Raw genomic sequence first — 20,544 nt, forward strand, 5'->3', positions numbered from 1 at the left:
TATTAATCACATGTCAATTAGAGAGACGGAATTGCGCATTCTAATGAAGCAGAACTGCATTTGTCTGTGCCAACCTCAGGAATCCATTTGCATGTGTCCCTGTGCCATTCAACAAATAGCTTCATTTAGACATCTCCCCTGACTTCAGACGTGGGGAGAGTAGACAAACTTGTACCAAAGTGTTATGATATCAAAATAATATTACCAGAAAGTAAAAACTAAGTAAACATAAAAAACACAAAAAAATATTACTCAAGTAGTTCTGTTGTCACATAAGGAATTAAATATATGCTTGGATAAGTACATATTATTTTATTATTATTTTAAAAAGTTACTGAATTTATCGAATTACTACCCACCTCAGCTTGACTTTATTGCCTCTTTCTCTACTCTCGTGCCCTCTACCCTTGGTTTCTTCCCTCCTACCTCCAAGTCCTGCCTCTGCTGTTCCTGTCATGTCCATCACCCGGGCTGGCAGTGATCACACTAGACACTGAGATAAGTAGCTTCTTTATAGAGAGTGTGAATGATATGTGGCACAGCTCGTGATTCTAAGTGACAGAGGCCAAATGGTAAGTGATGCAGTGCTAAGCTAGCTAACCCCCCTCCACACCAGCACAACCCCTTCAGCCTTATAGTAAACACATACACAGCCAAACCTCTGCCAACTAAATCTGTAATTACTGTTGTCACCAGCGCTTGTCTTTGGCATGGACGTGCACATGCGGAAAAGGCCAGGCACCCCGAGGCCCCCTATTAACATGCGTCATATTAAATCACTGACTCGCCTCCACCAGGTTGCATCATCATCATCACCGCCATCATCGTCTTCATCACTGCCAGCCTAACCCCCCTGACTCTCGATTTAGTGAAAAAAAAAATAAACAGGGCCAGGGGGGTTGCTAGTTCACTGGTGGCTGCTTTGCTGGTGGTGGTAGTTGGGGGGAAAGAAATTGAATGAAAAAACAATCATAAGTGCTTGTCTTGTTGTGCTAGAGCTTTTAACCAAATGCCCTCCTCCCTTCCTCCCTCCCTTCCTCATCCTCACCCCGACCCCACCCCCTTTCCTCCCCCACCCCCCTCCGCAGTTGGGTTTGATTTTAACGGACTCCACAGAGGCACTGACGCCACTCACGCCACCGCTTCTGAAGCTCCCAAACAAGTATGTGGCACTACGCCTTTGATCACTGGGCACCCTCATGGCTTCCCCTCTTTTTTTATTTGCATGTTTTCTGATGATTATTGTCTCGCCTCAGCATGCCTCTTCTGTACATGTGTGTCTCTTCTACACCCCCTTCACCTGTTTTGTATTAGGCACGTGTGCCACCCCACACACCTGGCATTAACACCTGGCATTCTCACATCTGAATTGTTTTGCTGGATCAAACCACACCTGACATGTAAGAGTCTGCAAACTCCAACCTGGTGCTTTGCGTTTTAACCTTGCACTGCACAATTTAGTTACAATATGGTTACAATTTATTATTAAGTATTCTCAACTCCTTGAGCTAAACTGCCGGCATTATATAGAGAATTACAATTAGATAGAATTCAAATGTAGCAGAAAATTTTAAAACAGAAAACTGTAAAACTTTCTGGGAAAAAAAATATTATTGTGAAATATGAATGTAGAATTTTATTTTAGATGTGCAAATTATATTTTCAGTCAGGATTCATTTCAGAGGTCAAGGTCAATTTTATTTATATAGGACATTTACAACAACTACAGTTACCCAAAGTGCTGTACATAATAACAAATGTAATTATATACATAATAACAAGATTTAATTATAAATGGCTTCTCTTAATACCATATATTCCGTTTGTGATGGTTTAAATTAAGGGGTTTTCATAAAAATAGAGGGTATTCAAAATTATCAATAAAATAATTGCAGCCTTTGCGAATTGGTAAGCACTAAGACTTGTCAATTCACAACTGTGTAGCCCCCATGTTTACGTACTAGTAATAATGTTTGAAATTGCAATACATAACTGAACATATAAAAAACACACACATATATGTAAGTATGAAGTATGTATCTATACATATATATGTATGTGTGTATATATATATATATATATATATATATGTTCTATCTTGTCATCCATTGTTATTTCCAACTATGTCAAACAGCAGAAATAAGGCATGGAGGTTACTCAGAAGTAAATTTGCACTGCTTTGACACCGGTGTTGAGTTGGCTCGCACACGCTGCTCCTCCATCTTAATTAATCACACACATGCATGGACGGAGATTTACTTCACCCTATGAATGATGGGACGAGGCGCAGCGCACAAGTCCAATTAGATGTAGTGTTGATGCTGCTTTACGGCCACGATAACCTTTACTATAATGTAGTGCTGCGGTGCCGTCAGCCATGTTTCCTCCAAGACAGGTTCTTCTTCTATAAGTTTCCTCTCACGTAGCAAACCTCACGCCATCTTTCCAACTATTTTAGATTTTTGTGTGATTAATTATACCTTTTTTGTTTTTTATCTCTCTCTCCACCTCACACCCCCCATCTCCCTTTTCTCTATGTTTTGTTTCTGATGATGTATGATAACAGCTATATTTCCCTGTTTCTTCTACTGGGAGCAGGGTGCGGGAGGGGCATGGGGAGTCATTTGTTTTCCTGCTTTGATATTCTTCCATTTATCAAAATGATAATTAGGTGCAATTAAATGGCAATCTCATTTGTTTTGTTCAGGTGTGTGTTGCTTATATTTTATTATTCTTGCCTTTTTTGCTGCAGAGGTGTCTATGCCATTGTAGGTCAGTCTAATTACAGGAGGGACTGCAGAGAGTATAGGGTGGTATATGGGGGGTGCTAGGGCTGATTGAGAAAAATACACATAGTAAAAAGTAGGACTGTTGCGTTTCTCCAGATGGCAGTATCAGAGAAGGGGAGAGAGCAGCCACGTCCATCTGGGTCAGGGTAGACGAGCCCAGTTAATGTCTTAAGTGAAATTAGGTGTGGAAAATGAATAGTGAGAGGTGCATTTTGACCTGCATAATGTTTCCCTGCTCGTACATGAGCACAGTCATGTGTCTTAGCTAATGTTTGTTACTGTTCGTACCATTCCTCTCTTTCTCTCTTTACATTACTCTGCCCTATTATTTTATTTATGTTTTCAAATGCTGCCTTCATGTGCTTCTTGGGTGCTTATTGCTTTGATGTACATAGAAAAAAAAATACAGAGGCTGATTATAGTGCACAAATAACATACAATTCTGGCAATAATACTGACAGTCAACACATTAAAATAATCAAATGTTTGAAATGTGTGAATTTTTACAATATATGCATATTGTGGTCATAGGATTTATTTTTTTTATTTGACCAGGACCCTGTACATTAATTAACATTTGTGTAAATGCAGCAGAGTAAGCCACAATGATTTTTCATGCATAGCCAATGTAACAGTAGATTCTTCAGTGAACACATGAATGCAGCATAAATCCCTGTCTCCCGTATACACAATGTGACTGTTGTTTTCCTTGTCCTGCAGGGGAGAGGCCGTTCTGCTGCCAGCTCTGCCCATACCGAGCCTCTCAGAAAGGGAACCTAAAGACACACGTCCAGAGTGTCCACCACATGCCCTTTGACAACAGCCAGTTTCCAGAAACCAAGGCACTACGAGTGGACCAAGCAGAGCAGGGAGGCCTGGCTTCAAAGCATGTCCCAAGACCGCAACAGCAATGAAAGATTATTTAAGATAGAGGACTTGAATTGGTAATTTTGGAATTACTGGCAGACTGACTTGAGAAGACAAACCCACTATGATAACTATTTTGATGGTCATGGAGTTGATTTTTTGATGAATTTCTCTCGTAAGAAATTACTGGTCACGATGACAATTGGATTTATTTTGATTTTTTTTTTCTTTAAAAAATGACTCCCTTGTCTTAAAGTGGACCTACAGTTTGAATAATGAAGTGCTGACGATGGGTTGTTTACATCACCTTTACAAAGAGCGAAGCCCTCATAATTCAAAATGGATACATTTTGGAGGAATAAGATACAAGGTGTCTATTATCAAAGTGGATTTTATTTTATTTTTTTGGACATTGAATTGCTCCCTCTTTATTTTAATTTTATTCTACTAGATACCAATCAAATGACCTAGGCTTGAATGAAAGAGAGCGCCATTCATTTATACTAAACATCATTGATATTTGTTTCAACATAATCAAATTGGATACTTGCCTCCTGTCTGCATGTTTGTGCCCTCCCCACTCCAACATCTGGGAAGTGCAGTGACCACTTGGAAGCTGCAATGATTAGAGGAAGTGCTTGGATAAAGGAGAGGGAGAAAAAGAAGTGCGCACTAATGGGGGCGTCCTCTTTAGTGCTCATTAAAAAGACTGTACGTTTTTAATAGCCAGTATAAATGAGCGCTGGGTTTTTATGGTCGCTCAATTACTAGCCGTTTAGAAGGAAAGGAGAACTGAACGTAGGTTGTTTGGCTTCGTAACTCCTGCATATTACGGGATTATTGTGACTCCGAAGTGGTGACCTCAAGATGCCAGTTTGCCCGACTGAGAAGGTCCACCTTTTGTTTTTGCAAAAGATGTTATGGTACGGTTATTATTAGCCTGCTAATATTTTCATTTTTAACTGCTGTAACATGCTGGTACTAGAATGATCATAAAGATGATATGAATTAGTCATTAAACTTTATATGACTGGCCATGTTTAGTTTTGGAATTTTCTGTAGAAATATTGCAATTGACTTGTTATTTGAAATAGCTTAATAGATGAGTTGAAGGTAATAGTTGCAAATCAAATGTTGGTACTACTGATTATTACCAGATTTGGCAAGGAGTTAAAAGGTCACAGAGGGATCAAAGGTCATGCTTGTATTACATGTATTATAGTAAGGTAGAGCCATCACAGCCTTAACTCCTTAAAGTGTGTATGTAAATGTGTGCATTATTTTAACTCCTTCCATTGTATTTGGGGTTGACTAACTTCTATCTAGTGTCCTGCTTTAGATGCTTCAGATACTAGCCTACCTCTTTCCTCCAATCCCTATTTTGTCTTTTCATATTATTTTGTTCAGCAGTCGAATTAAATTACCTGCAAGTTGTTTGCATATTTGTTTGCCAATTTTGAAAAAGCCATGTCCATTTATGAAGGAGGAGAAAATGGAAGACAATGTAGTCAAAGACAGCAGACAAAGCTCTATTTTAGAAAACTCATAACATGCTATACCGGCCGTGGGTTGTTCAGTTATGCATACACTGAGGTGTGCTTGCCTATGAAAATACACAGGTGTGTATATGGAAGGCATGGGTAGTAGTGAGAATACTTGAAAATACTCTTAGCCTTTGAGGTAGTGTAGTTCGGATACCAGTGTTGTACAGAATTCCCTTTAAGATAAACTCCTCAGTTATTAATTTGTACTCCAAAGTGTGACTTAAAAAAATACTATGATCCAGGAGCAATTGTATGTAATATAGATATGTACATGTGAAATCCACTGTTACCAAACCCTTTATACACAGCAGTAGGAAAACCAAAAGGGATTATAGTGCACTTAGACTAGCTTTAACTCCTCCCATCAATAGCAAAATATGACTTTTTGAGAATGTCTTTTTTTTTTAAATCATGTTGCTTATCATACCTGAAGTTAAGCCCACATTTTTCATACCTTGGCTGAAATTTCAATCTGAAATAGACTCAGTACACTGTGCAGTGCAACATATTAATTTACTATTCTGCCAAAAGCTGTCATTAGTTTATTAGAAGACTTAATTTCTATCACTATGTTTCAGTTAAATTTAATTGATTTTACCATGCAGCCTTGTGTGTTATGGTATGAATAAACTTAACTGGGCTTAACAGTAAATGTGATTTCTTATTTGCTTGGATAGATTCTTAACAAACTGATGGAGGATTTGACGATGCTAGATGCAGTTTTTCTTTTTGCGAGTGTTGCTGAATTGTAGTTTTTCAGTAGGTAGTCGGGCTGCCCTCCCACAGGGGCTGGCAGGTGTTTGCGTTTCTCTTGGGTTTTCTCATGCCTTCTTCTAAGTTGTATTATTTGTGTCTGTATTGCTTTTTTATTTGTTTTTGATTAATTTGCCTAGAAAACATTATTATTCAAAAAGTTGTTTGGTTGGTGTATTTATTACTCTTCAAATGGATAAGAGGACAGTTAAATTTAGATTTTGAGGGGGGTTGTGACTTTTTTGTTTTTTGTTTTTATTTGTATACTGTGTCATTTTTCAAGCCAGCAAGCCGATGTGAAAGCTCTACCTCGTCTGAGCCAGTTCTGTTACACTTTTTGTATATCATTTCAAAAAGATGTAATGTCATGTCCACAATAAAGACAAGCAAAATGGCAATTGGTGCTTATGTTGATGAGTTTGTTGTGCAGATTCTACCCTCTCCATGTGAAATGTATTCTCCTATTTGTCCGTATATATTTTTTAAGTAAAGTACCCTGGTGTTTACATAGTTCCTGTCGATCGTGAAAAGGCCAAGGAGGCTAGATTCAGTTTAGTGATAGGTGAAACCCTGGTATACTGGTATAAACAGTATTTTTTATATTCCTCTTCCATTGTGGAGCTGTGGGAGTTCATTCTTGCAATATGGGCTTTTTGGGCACAGTTTGGCCCCTGTGAGTAAATGTGGGAAATATGGCAAAAAAATAAAATAATGGTTTTGCTTCTGACACAATTCATTTAGACCTGTTATCTCTCCTTTAAGAGGTGAATAACATCTTTGGAAAGTTCACTCTTCACTGTGATTGGCCACATCCATCTGTCTCTCACGCAGAGGGTACATAGAGAAGCACAGAGAGAATTACGCGTGTGTCCACTCTGATTGGTCAACCTACATCAAATTGTACACCAAAATACAAGCCCTGTGTTTGATGATTTGGGTAAAACAGATGAGTCTCGCGCAGTATCTCGCTGGTCCCTCTCATTGCACGTGACCTGTTTGATGGATAGGACTTTGATGTTGTGCTGCGCGCCCGGTGGCACCTTGATGTCCGTGTGTGGCCGCTGCTGTCGGTTTGAGCCGAGCTGCCAAGGCAACAGTGATGAGAAACTCACCCTTCAACTACCGGGGGACCACCTAAGGATCCGATTCGAGCGCGGGCTGCTGTGTATACTCTGCCAGTCTCTTTCATGTTCAGTGTCTACGCGCGCCATCTGTCTGTCTGTTTGAGTGACGGCTGAATGACAGGTTCCCTCCGAGAACATGGCACATAACGCTAATGCCAGGCAGGCCCGCGGGCTGAGGTAAGACTGCAGCTGCCCGTCACTCTCTCTGCAGCCTCATCAGTCACTCCAGAGGCAGACGTGACGGCCCTGAGCTCCCCGCCAAACCTGTTCCCTGACATCTCTGCTTTCTGTCACCCGCACGCACACGCTGAGTGACGGACTGACTGACGACTGAGTGAGTGACTGAGGAGAAAAATACGCCGAACGTCAAACCGGCTCAGATATGATGGATAGGTGAGTTGCACTTGAATGTGGCTTTATACAGCTGCGCCATTTGGAAGTCCCATACTGCTGGGAGTACGGGCCTGGATGCGCTTATTGTTCAAACTTAGCTCATTTCCTGAATGTTATACATTTTTGTGTGGCATTCGACCTTTTGTGGGTCGATTTAAAATGTGTTCATACAACAGTGATTAGACACGGTGTCAGGTGAGGTCACCATTCCCATCTGTCTGTTGCTCACATTGTGATATGGTACTGGGTATCTCTCTTTATATTCTCATGTCCCAGGCATCATAGCCATAGGGGAAGTAAGTGTGACTAGTCGACTTTTTCCTTTTCTTCTAAACCGTCTCCATGTATTGTCCTCATACTTTAGGCCTTACAGCACATTTAGTTTAGAGGCCATGATCCAGCTCAGCCACCAGGGAGCACTGTCCTCTGTAATGCGCTTTGGACAGGGGCTGCGCAGGTTCCAAATGGCACTAGTATGTGCTGTATGTACGCTGGCAGCATGTTGTGGGCGGCCGAGGGGTAAATATACTTAAAGCTCACATGAGAGCGTGCATCAGTGAGCCAGCCCTGACTGCACTTACCACCAGAGAGCCCCGACTCCTCCGCGTTTCCCAGGCAAAAGGCCAAACACATTTACAACACTTCAAGTGTCTGCGACACAAGAACGCCCTCTCTACTGTGAAATATGTAAATATTGCACTAATCAAAGGGTTGTGGAATCGCAAAATGCCACGGAAAGGTTATGACCCGGAGCCTGTGCTAATAGGGGAGAGGGCGGGGGAGATAGAGGAGAGAGAGAGAGGGGCCCTGGGTGCAGCGGAGTGACAGCTACCACAGGCGTTTCTCCAGCCTGACCTCCGCCTCCTGCACTCCAACGCTCTGACAGTAATGAATAGGAAGGGGCTGTTTATGCATATCAAATGTTATTTACTCTCCCACAGTCAACTATAGCCACAGAGGAGGCACAAACACACATGATATTCCCCAAGACCGTGGGCTGCCATTAAACCAATGTGGACCACAACGCAGAGACCTTGACGGTGCGCTGAGGTTAATTCATCTATCTCTTTACATCACATGACATGGATACACTTCTGCAGCTGGACAGTCATCTCTTTAAATACTATAAACTTCTATGCTTTGATTTGTCTCTAGTATGTGAACAATGTTGGAACATGGAAGCAAACAATATGACTAAGGGAGGCCCTCAGTCCCCATCATAGGGGGCCCCACTGTCTATGCAAAGGGCTGAACTTGGCAATGAACTCCTGATCCACAGCACATGATTATTTACAATAAGACCTGCCACACTAGCAGCAGACAGAATCAGGGATGTGAACATACATTGTAGTCGTGTAAGATAGGCCACTTTAAGCAGGATTAATTCTTTTCCACATTGACATGATTGGCCTTAAATAGCACAAACCTTAGAAAAGCCGGAGGGAGGACAGGCCCGGAATTATTCACGGAAACGACGTGGGGAAAATAACCTTGAGCATGAACAATGAAGACTTTTAGCTGGCGGTTTGTTGTCTCCTGGTTATTACCACGGGCCTTGCGTGTCATCGTCATTGCTTTTAAGGCTCCATTTCCCTTCAGCCTCTTGTGAGAATTAAGTTGGATCTTAAGTATGTAAATGAGGAGGCACCCTCTCACATACGAGTCCCAGGACAGACCATGACATTTAACATCGCCTTCACTAATTTGTGCTTAATAGCCAAAAAGTGATTAGAATTAACATTAACGGCATTTCATATGTCTCCCCTTTCTACATTCATTACTCCTTCTCTCTAGCTGATACTAAACCAGCTAATACTACTGCTGCTGCCTGCTTATTAGAGCTTAAATTCTATGTTACACTTTTGGCATTTTTTTCTCTCTCTTTTTTTTTTAAACAAGACAACAACAAAGGAAAGTGGTTTGATAAATCCTTTGGAATCATTTCTATTGGTTACGCATTGACATTACAGCAGATTAAGAAATAGGGGAATCATTGCTCTTTCTGGCCTGTCACCCCCAGGCTTTCAACTTGTAACAAAGTACTGCCCAATATGCTTCATCTTTAAGCCTACAATAGAAAATCACAGGATAACAGCGCCGGGTCATGCTGACATTTTATTATGATCAATCTGCTTAGATCTACATAAGTGTGGATTATTGCAGTAGGAACGAGCTTTATGTTTCTATCAGAAGGCCTCAGGAGTAATTAATGGTGGTCCCTAAACTTGTTCAAGGGCACTGGCGGCTTCCTCGCGTGTTTTTCAGCTGGAAAGGGGTCACATGTTCCTATAGCGTGCTCTAGTGATGTTGCTTATATGAGAGGTGGTCAGACTCATGTAAATATGATTATAGCAGTGCTTTCTTTTTTATATATATATTAGGCGTCAGTGTATATGTTTACATTTTTATTTCAAAATATAATATAGATTCAATTTGTATCTAGAAGGGAAGAATCTTGTAGAAGCTGCTTGTACGTCCTGTGCTGCCTGTGTAATCCCTCTGTCGTCCAATTAGGATCCATTTGCAATACTTCCTGTACTATTACTTGAATGTTAACTACAACCATTCACAACTCTGACTGCTATTGTACTTCTGCGTCTCGCCACTGTGTTTCTGTAATCCCACTAATTTATTTTACAATAGCGTTTACAGTATTTGTTTTATATATTAATTTTAGTCACAGTTTCACAGTTGGTTTTTCCAATTCAGCTACAATACAGCAACATTCCAACACAATGTCAATTTCTCCAAATGAAGAAGGGTTTAACTACAGAAGTGTTACCATCCCGCCTGCGTGTTGTGAAGATGTACATGACTGTGGTACAGAGGGTAGATAAGCAGGAGGAGGAGGGAGTGGTGGCTGATCGCATGTAATGGTCGGAGGCTGTCCCGGTGACGGACAGGCCAATCTCCGCTCTGGACACACTGAGGAGAGAAGTGTCAGTCTGCTCCAGCACCCCGGGCCACTGCACCAGTCAGGGCTAAATCTGTATTGGCAAAGTGTCTGTGCCAATGCCATTAGCCAGCACACTTAAACTCGCCTGTAATTTTCTATAGGTGTCACTCTATTGGCACCTCTGATGAGTGGAGTGGTTGTATCCTGGTTGACTTTTAATTGATGGCTGCTTGGAGAAGTAAGTCGCATCAGATGTTAGAATTAAGACAACAGTTAAGAAGGTTCGAATGTTACAATATGTCAAAAGTGGTAAAAATAAGTTTAAGCATTTGTTGCAAAGGACGAACACATCCTTTTACTTCAAAAAGGCACATAGGCTTTTTTGGACATAGCCTGATATGAGCGGGGGGAGACATTCAGTTGTTCCCAGGTGATAATATAAATAGATTGTTTTTTAAATCGCGTCATCACAAACATGGAACTAGAGATCTTTGACATCAAAGATTTATACTACTCCAGAGAACACTTATCAGGTTGTTTGTCCAATTTTTGTATCAGCAGGTCTAATGGACTTAATGAATGTTAAAATCCTTTTTGTATGAAATTTAGTCTGATATTATGGATCCCTCAGCCTCACTCATTAACTCCAACAAGGACAAACCCCACACCAAACCCACTGCCATTAGCACTTAGCACATTCATCCACTTTCATTTGGTCTTTTCGCTTAATTCTCCCTGGATCGTAATACAATGAGTGTGAAAACAGACTTTTGTGTTTCCTCTTACCATCTGTGACCCAAAAACACATTAAAAACTGCTCGCATTTTCATGAGCTAACGATTGTCAAAGTTGTTTTGGACTCTTGTGGGATTTGTATCTTTGTATGTCTCTTTCTCACATTTTTTTAACAAATCACTCCGCTCCCTTCCGGCGACATTGCCCGTGTAATGCATCGGGGGAATTGATTCTTCACACACACACCCACCCACACACACACACATTCACACACTCACACACTCTTGAGCGGCTACAAAAGTTAAACAACTATATACAGGGGCAATTTAGCAGCGGTGTAATTTGCGTATAGTGTTTGACAACCTTGCTGGAGAAGTTTTCACCCCAGAAATGCTAAGTAGTCCCAGCAGGAGTCAGTCAGGAAGAAGAGAGGGGCTTCTTTGGCTGTTTAATGTATTCTTGGGCAGCCTAGAGGCCTCCAAAACACACATACACACACACACACATACACACATCTGTCGGCAGCTCTGAAGGAGCGCTGCTAATAGGGCTGTTTTTAATGAGGCAGGAAGAGCAGAGTGACCCTTCGAAGGTGAATATCTCTATCTTTCTCAGCCTCTCCAATAGCAGAACCTTATGCATGTCTCAGTCCTTTAGCTCTTTATGCAAACATGTGAATTTAATCAAGTTATAATAAGAGCTTATTACAAATGTAATTGTATTAAATCCTAGGTGCACACATCCAACTATCACCATATCAAAAGGATAAAAGATAGTTTAACAAGTGAATCCTCTGCATAAATGAGGTGAGCCAATGCACTACTTCACACTGCATGAAGTGCGTTACTTTAAAGTCATGGTACAGTAGAGCAGTATTTAGGAGAATAGCAATTGTTTTACTCTTACTCCAGTTTTTTTATTAGACCATAAAAAAAAAAAAATACTACAACTTTTTGTTAAGTACTGCTACCTGCATGACAGATTATGCAATTATCTTATTACTAAAAAGTATTACGAATAACAAATTCTATTTGAATGAAAATGGCACAAACCAGTTAAATTTCACTCCAGATACTAGAACCACCATATAAACAATTACCTCTCTGTCATTTTTCTATCTGACTTTCAAAACAATTAGATGATCAAAATTACTGAGTTTATTTCAAACTATGAATATTTTAAGAGTATGTATAAAACAGCATGCATTTTTCTCTATTTCCAGAAGATGGCGCACTGTCTTTAAAAGGCAAAGGAATTCTGATCGTTGTGGCTTGGTGTGAGGATGTGCGTCTTTAACCAAAAACCTGGAGAGAACAGGGAGTCTGGGATGGTTTGAGGAATGGGAGGGAGGAGTCATATAAGTAGATATGACTAAAATAAGAATATATAGTTAGGACATTTTTTGTGGAAGCTACATAAACGTTAATTTTATATGTTTAAATCACTTGTGTTGAAGTGCAAAAAGGCCTAATCTAAATAATGGTGAGTCTAGTGAATGGAAATATGCACAAACAATGTCCGTTAGATATTTTAAGGGCTTTACGTAGTTGAAGTATACATAGGGAACATAAGTGTATCATCAGCTGGTGTCTTTCTAATCTTGAGAAAATCTTTTTTTTTTGTTGTGGTACAGTAGTTGCTCAGTTCATTTCATCACTATGTCCTCAGATTTATCTCTCCTAGACATTAATGACTGGAATCTCCCTGGTTTGGGTTAGACTGAAAGAAGCACATGCTATTTGGTTTATTTTTGCTTTGTACAATCAGTGAATACTGCTGCTCAGAAAAATATACATATTATGGGAAAAAAAAGTCTTGTGATCGAATTAACAAAAATCAATCAAGTGTATGCTCAGAGGTAGACAATAAAACAGATACATTTCCTTGTACGCACACATATTTTTCCTCTCTAACGTCTGTGTGATCCAATATAAAGTAAATCTTAAATTTAAAAAGTTTTACTTCTGAACTTTCTGGATTTAAGTCTGCCATTGTGATAACATTTAGTATTTCTATTACAGTACAGGGCTTACTAATGCCCTCAGTACGTTTGGATACTACGCACATGATCCCGAAGCACTGCAAATCAATGTGACAGCTCTCAGTCGTCCCCCAGTGTACACGCGGCCTATCAGAACCTCTCCTGACATCTGCTCCATTACCTCCAGTGCCCCCTCTCCCCCTTCACCCTCCGCACACTCCACTCACACACAGTATAAGTTTCCCCGTGGCCGCCCTGAGCCCCTCTGAGCCATGTGAAACGTAGAGGGAAAACTGATATGCTTGTGTCACATTGTGTTTGCTGTGTACCGTCGAGATCAGGGTTTTTTGGGGGTTTTTTTTAGCTATAAACATCAGCAGCAGATTGAGGGAAAGAGAGAGTGATGGGATGAGACGAGTTGGAGATGAGCAGGTGTTCAATACTATGCTATTTCACATTCTAGTTCTTCTACTTTATCAACTTTCATTTCCATTGAATGAAAATTTTGTGATGAAAATGAAAATATTCTAGATTCTAAAACATGAGATTGCCGAGTGGATATAGTGGTTCCTAAACTCTGCATCAATACTGTTGCAATATCAAAACTTTGTACTGGCTGTTGCACCAGAACTAATGATTTGCATGTTTTATTTGTGATATCATGGCTGCAAACATCAGTGTCTAGACTATGGTGTAATATTTGGTACTGAACATCAGTTGTTACTTAAGTAAAAATAGAGATACCGGAGCAAAAAAAAATAATCAAGTAAGTGTAAAAGTATTATGTGAAAAAATGTTCTTAGAGAGTAAAAAGTAGAAGTATTTTGCGCAGATTTTGATGTCTTATAAGCTTCAAGTGTATTGATTTTGATAAAGATTTGTGCTGAATTTTGTTCAATAGAAACAATTAAATCTTTTTTCCCTAACTTGTTTTTATCAGTATATTTTTGTTTGCTCAAAATACAAATACGTGAAAAATCATTCTAGAAAGTACAGATACCAACTCACAAATGTAGTGAAGTAAAAGTAAAGTAAAAACTATGCGCTCAAATTTCAAAAGTACACTACTTTACTACAATTACTTTGCTATGTTTCGCCACTGCCAAACATCTAAAAAAACTAAACTGTAATAATTATCGAAACAAACAAAAAACACACTCTGAATGCGTTTGTACTTAATTCAACACATTCATCTTTAATGGCAAAAGATTAGCTAGAAAAAGGAAGGAAAAAGAGGTATGAGTTCATTATAGTTCAAAAAGGGAACTCTCTTGTACATAATGCAGACTATTAACACAATTCAGTCTCATGCAATGGCGCTTCCTGAAAACCTCCATATTTAGCGATGAATCACAACTGAAGAAAATAAACTGCTGCTGGAAAACCCCTTAACATCAAGTGAGCTTCAGAGGTCCCTATAGTTTAAACAGGTCCTGATAATGAAAGGGCATATGCTGACATCTTGAGTGAAGCAGTGCGTGGAGGGGAGTGCTGCGTTAAAAACACTATAAGACGTGTTAATAAACAGTTATGGAGTTTGGAGGGTTGGGGGGTTGTAAGTCGGATTCGGAATGGTAAAAGTGGATGAAGATCGGGATCATGGCCGTCAAACAAACTACTTCCTCCTGAAGAGAAGAAGAAAAGGAGCTAATGACACCCTATGGCTTCGTACCCCCACCCTCTGCTCCTCCCTCGCCTTTATACAGGGCGATCTGCACCCACATGCACCCCAATCTGGAGGTGAGGAGGGTGCACAGACAAGCCATGCCATCCCACCACCCAAAAGACTCAATGACTGTGATTATTATTACTATATATAATATAACAGTGTAGGATGCGGGGGCACGCAGGAAAAGAAGAGTAACCACCCATCCGCCCACTTTCTCAACATATTGAAAAGTGTGTTGAGGACGCCCAGACAGGTTTGAAGACAGCGCCTTTTCAAACACTGGGTGCACGGGAGGGGTTAATGAGCGGCTTGGTGACGGAGCTTATGGCAGGGCGAGGGGGTAGGAGGTAGGGAAGGAGGGTAGGAGGCTAAGGATCGGGTGGATGCCACGGTGACAAGCAACCACCAAACCTGCAGCTATGGGACTGGAAGACAAGGAGACATTGAGCAGTGTCTTGTCTTGCACAAATGAGGGACAATCAGTAACAAATATGTCAGTATGTTTTGAAATGTAATTGTGTCTCGGGCCAAGAAGTGAACCATTTTTTTTTCCTTCCTGGTTTTGTCAAAAATGGGAGGCGGTCCTGTCTGTGAAATCATGATGGAGAGACTAACAAAGTAGCGACTCGCCTTGCCATTTTTAAGATGCAAGCAGCTTGATGCGGGGTGACTTTTTGCTGTTTTCTTGTCTGTGATTGCTCATAAAGTGACACAGGTAGGATGCATCTACCCCCCAAGTTTGGTGAAAAGTGGAGCAGTGGTGTTTGAGAGGCAGTGAACAAACAAATGCACTGACACAATAAGCTCTTTGATACATGAACAAGAGGATGAGAAAATGAGATTTCTCTAAATCAAATGACAAAAGCTGCTGCAGGGAGAGACGCTCTGAAATACTGACCAGGGAAGTCAAGTTAACTCGTTCATAAGAGGATTCACTAACAATTTTGTACTCGGGTGTGTTTTGACTAGCATTCAACCGCTTTAAACAGCAAAAATGAGCATTGATTGAGACAGAGCTGGAGTTTTAGGTATGAATTTTCTCTCCCTTTTTCATGTAATGAACTACTCTGTTGGTTTGAAGTTTGGTGGTTCAAATCCCGCTGTCGACATAAACATCATTGGTGGAGCAGTCAGATCCATTGCACAGGTTGGCAGTGCGATTCCAGCTCCACAGATGAATACTGCTGTTGTGTCCTTGGGCAAGACAGTTAATCCACCTTGCCCCCAGTGTCTATGTACACTGTTGTATGAATGTGTGAGTGGTTCCTTAATGTAAAGCGCTTTGAGTGCCTTGAAGGTGGAAAAGCGCTATATAAAAATATGACCATTTACCATTTTTACTAGAGTGCAATTTTGATCAGATGCACTGTCAGATGGAAGAGAATTAAATGGTTTTGAGAGTTAGCACTACTCCCCCTTTAGCTGATAAATCTATGCACAGGGCAAGTTTTTAGTCAACTAAGAGTTTTTTTTTCTCAACTCCAGCCCTGCAGTCTTCCCTAGTCATTCTTATCAGATTTGCAAATTGAAATAAATAAAAAAGCTTTTAGAAATCCACAAAATCCTGAGTACGCTGCTCTGAACTGTGCCAGCGCCGACCAAAGGAGAAACAAGTCTCTAATAAGAAACATTGACAAGACTAGTACAAGTCAAGGTCGCAAGAAATCAACGCGACAGACTTTTAAGTGCTGATTTTCTGTAGGGCCGCTAAGTACGGGACGGTCCCGGCTGCAGTCCCAGGGCTATAAATCCCTCTTTCCCCTGTCCAAAATTCATTAATGGCTGCACAAAGTGGTCAGTGATCCAGATGGAGCAGGGAAACAGTGGAGAATAGGTTTTTTTGTGTGAATACTTGGGACAGAGCCGAACGCGAAACATGGCGCCTAACCGGGTCTACCGCTCCAGCCCATAGTGTGAAATTATAAAGCGTTACCTGCTTTAATTTTCCAAATACAAATTAAATCCTCAGTAAGTTGACTTGAAATCAATAGTTTCATTTAAAGGGGCTGTGTGATTTAACAAAAATGAAAACTAGCTGGTCTTCTCGATGGAGCGGGGTCATAAATCACAGGGCTTTGGGAGGCAAAAAAGCGATTTGACTTGTATATGGAGCAGACCGTGGCCAGGGGGGAGAGCAGTGGGGAAATGAACTCACGGTTTATTAGGGCTCATATTGACCTGCCTCATCACCAGCAGAGCCACCTCCTCTCACCAAACCGGCACACTGCTGCTCTGGACTGAGGAACCATGTGAGAAAATCCATAAAAATAAAATGGTAGAATATGTGAGTTTGTCTGTTTGGTCATATTTGCAATTATGATAGTGGGCAAAATAATATTAACATGTTATTAAATCTATGTGCTCACAGTTGCAGACTTACTCATAATGGGAATAGTAACCCCAATTTTTTTTAAGTAAGAGAACTGTTACACTTTAAAATATAGTATTATATATTAGTACTATATAAGTAGGTGTAAAATGATGCTGTCTGAACTATTCGGAGAAGTTTATTTGTTTTTCAATCCAATGTAACTGAGTAAGTGATTATACAACACAATTTGGCACTCATCATTGATTCAAACATTTATAAATATATGTGGGTATAAAGTGCACACTTTGGTAAAAATACACACTACCTCTATTAAATAAATAAAATTTCTGAGTGAAGTAAAAAAAAGAAAAACGAAAAGAAAAACAAACAAACAAACAAAACAAAACAGGTTTACATTTTACTCAATAATAAAGTGAGGCTGGAGTAGTTGTTTCTTTTTATACTTTGTTATAATTCTTAGTATCTCACGACCATGAAAGAATCTTCATCAACTTTCAACATTACTTCTCGAGCAATAAATCATCACACAATTTTGAAATCAGGGCAAAAAGGTAAACTTAAATCAAATCAACACACAACAAATGTACTGTCAAAATAAAAGATAAAAAAAAACAAAAAACGCACACACACACGTCTCGCTGGTATGATTGTATTTGTACATCAGTCGAACACTCCGGCATCAAACATTAAGTGTTAGTGTTCTTCAGAGACTCAGACGAAAGGAAGAAGAGAGAGATGCAAGGCTCATATTGTCATCAAACAATCAAACAGAGATCTCTAAACAACTCCTCTCGGCTGGCACCACACGCTCACGATTGTACAATAAACATGTGTGCTAATGTTGTTCTTACCACGCGACGCTAACAGACTCAAAACACACACATGAAAATATCATATCTGTTTAATGACAGCTGGAGAATCAGAGACACTGCCAACCACAGAGACAAAATCATGCCTTGAAGCGCTGTAGTTGAGAGCTAAGAGGGCCCTTTGGTAGAGAAGTCGATGTTTTAGTCTCTTAAGCTGCTTTTAAACCAGCAAATATGTGAATCTTTTTTGTTATACATTGAAGAAGCTAATTTACTTTGATGATAATAGGTCGGATTTTAAAGGCGCACTATGTAACTTTTCTGGCAGAGGGCCCATCACTTGAATGTCTCCATGAAGATGTTACTGCTTTGCCTGGAGTGTTCCACAGTACGGCTTCAAACTAAGTCCACAGACAATAGTTACTTGTGTGGGTAAAGGGCACATTGTCAGTACCATTTTCTTCTTAATTGAATACATTATTTATATTAATTTATCCTTTAAAAAGACGTCATAATTCACTAGACTATATGGAATCAGGTCAAATGTTCTGTTCTAACCATTAAAACACAACAAATATAAAGTCACTCTTTGAATCTCCATCAATACTTGACTGAATTATATGAAGAAAATGACAGTATAAGTTATGTCCCATTGTGAATGAATGGTTCAAAGCAGCACAATAAATCCATTATCAAGTTGTTATGTCATACTTAAATTCTCCCCCAAAGTGTTCCCATATATCTTGTCAGCGGTTCATTAGCCGTTTGGACAGGTAAAGCTTTTTGAGTTCGGCCGAGAGCTGACCCCACATTCTGCCTCTGTGTTCCACTTAAAAATAATGGACATCCCCTGTCCCGCATCCATCAATCATACACACAGGACCCCCGCAAGAGGAGAGGAAGGAGGCCCAGGCAGCACTCTTACAACAGTGTCCTGGCTGCGGATAGATTAGCCACGCATTAGCAGTGTTTCATTAACCTTGCGTTAAGTGACATCCCTGTGTGATTAATGGACATTATTAACAAAAAGGAGATTGTATTTCCCAAAATGAACCTTTTGTGGAATGTCTGCTGCATTGTTAATAGCTTTGTTTATTAATCATTCATAGCAGAAGGCCGTCATACTAGGAATTAGCCAGGCTGACACAATCTGGTATAGGATTTATATGTTAAGGTAAAAAACAGTGGAGTAAGGATTTATGGGTCCACTAACAGTATTGATTTTAATCTTTAGGTGTACATTTAATACATTTTTGTGTAGAAAGCAATCACAATTTTTGTACCAGTGATGCTGAAATAAGCATACAATATATCCAATAAATACTGAAAAACTGATTTTGTTCCATTTTTGAGGCCCATCCCGTGGTCTCTGCTCCAGAAAGTCTTACACAATTTCTAGTTTAATCCATGATCACTGGTCTGTGAAGCTCAAATGATGATTTGAGGCCTAAATCCAAGGAGTTGACTTGACATGGTTGAAATATCAAAACAATTTATGGTACTGAGACACGGCTATGTCATTTTCAAAAGATAAGGCATTATAATAAATATACATAATTAAAACACATAATTCTTTGATGTTCATAAATAAAAGTTAAACTTAACTGCAAAAATAAATCTCCTTCCTTGATCACTGGCACAGACAACCATCCCAAAAGTAACATTTGGACTTGGTTTCCCTTCTTGTTGTTTCTTTCTGCCACTGTCTGTCCACTTAGCCATGAGAAGGGGTACAGGGCTCACACCTGAGACAGTCCCGTCCATCAGCTGTCCTCAGCAGCTCTTCTGAGGGTTCCTGTCCGGGAGCGTGAGGGTTCAAAGGGGTGTGAGGGAGTGAAGGATTGTGGGTAAAGAGAAGGGGAGTAGAGAGGGGGGTCTTGTCCTGCTGTCTGCAAACTCTCCACTAGGCCACATGGGAGCTCACTGGGCTGTCGGAGCACCTGACAAACTCTGCTCCTGTTCACTCTGCTCGCTGTGTGTCCTGAGAATGCAAGTGTATGTAGAAACCTGGCTTTGTGTGTTCTTGGGTGTAATTATTCACATAACTATTTTTCATAGAACTGGCTGTCTATGCTGTAATAATTTTAAAGAGGTTGTACACCAATTTTTAAAGTCTTACAAATGGGAAAGACAGAGCTACATAAGCCCGATAGAACCACTCCAAACTCATTCCTCACTTTCTCACATTCCTAGTATACACATTCTTCACTGCAATGGGTTTATTCATGGCTTTCAGAGTGATGACACATGTGCACCGTTGCTATAGCAATTAACAATTCAAAACAAAATATCTTTTGGGAAGTGCTCAAAATGGCATGTCTAAACACAAAGCTGAACCCATCACATTACTGCTGACAACTAACCTGCTAAAAGTACACCAGTTCAGCAGCTCTTCTGGGTTTACAACTGATAACAACACATATTATTAGATCCACACATCGGTGCTTTTACATACATGCTGCACTTTGGGTACTAATTGGGTACAGGCTCTTTAACTTAACAGTGTAGAGTGCTCCTGATCACCTAACACAGACACTTTTGAGGAGTACAGCAAGTCATATATTTCAAGTACTTCAATGGTGTGATATCCTTGAAATGCACCTGTTAAAACACTTAGAGCTGACGCAATGAACCACTCATCAATGAATAGTG

At 40.1% G+C, this 20,544-nt stretch overlaps 1 protein-coding gene across 2 annotated transcripts in view; it reads left to right on the forward strand.

Annotated features, from left to right (window-relative positions):
• LOC117383481 (zinc finger protein 516-like) overlaps nt 1–6,351 on the forward strand; it is a 36,102-nt gene extending 29,751 nt beyond the window's left edge. The window contains exons 5-6 of one of the 2 annotated variants that reach the window (XM_033980667.2): nt 1,089–1,162; nt 3,510–6,351. In XM_033980667.2, the coding sequence (XP_033836558.1) occupies nt 1,089–1,162; nt 3,510–3,569 (134 nt within the window). In that variant the 3' untranslated portion in view covers nt 3,570–6,351. The remainder of the gene's footprint in view (nt 1–1,088; nt 1,163–3,509) is intronic. The other variant, XM_033980666.2, reaches the window with a different exon arrangement.
• The last annotated feature ends 14,193 nt before the right edge of the window (nt 6,352–20,544 follow it).

Source organism: Periophthalmus magnuspinnatus, chromosome 16, assembly GCF_009829125.3.
Source record: "Periophthalmus magnuspinnatus isolate fPerMag1 chromosome 16, fPerMag1.2.pri, whole genome shotgun sequence".
Lineage (NCBI taxonomy): Eukaryota > Metazoa > Chordata > Actinopteri > Gobiiformes > Gobiidae > Periophthalmus > Periophthalmus magnuspinnatus.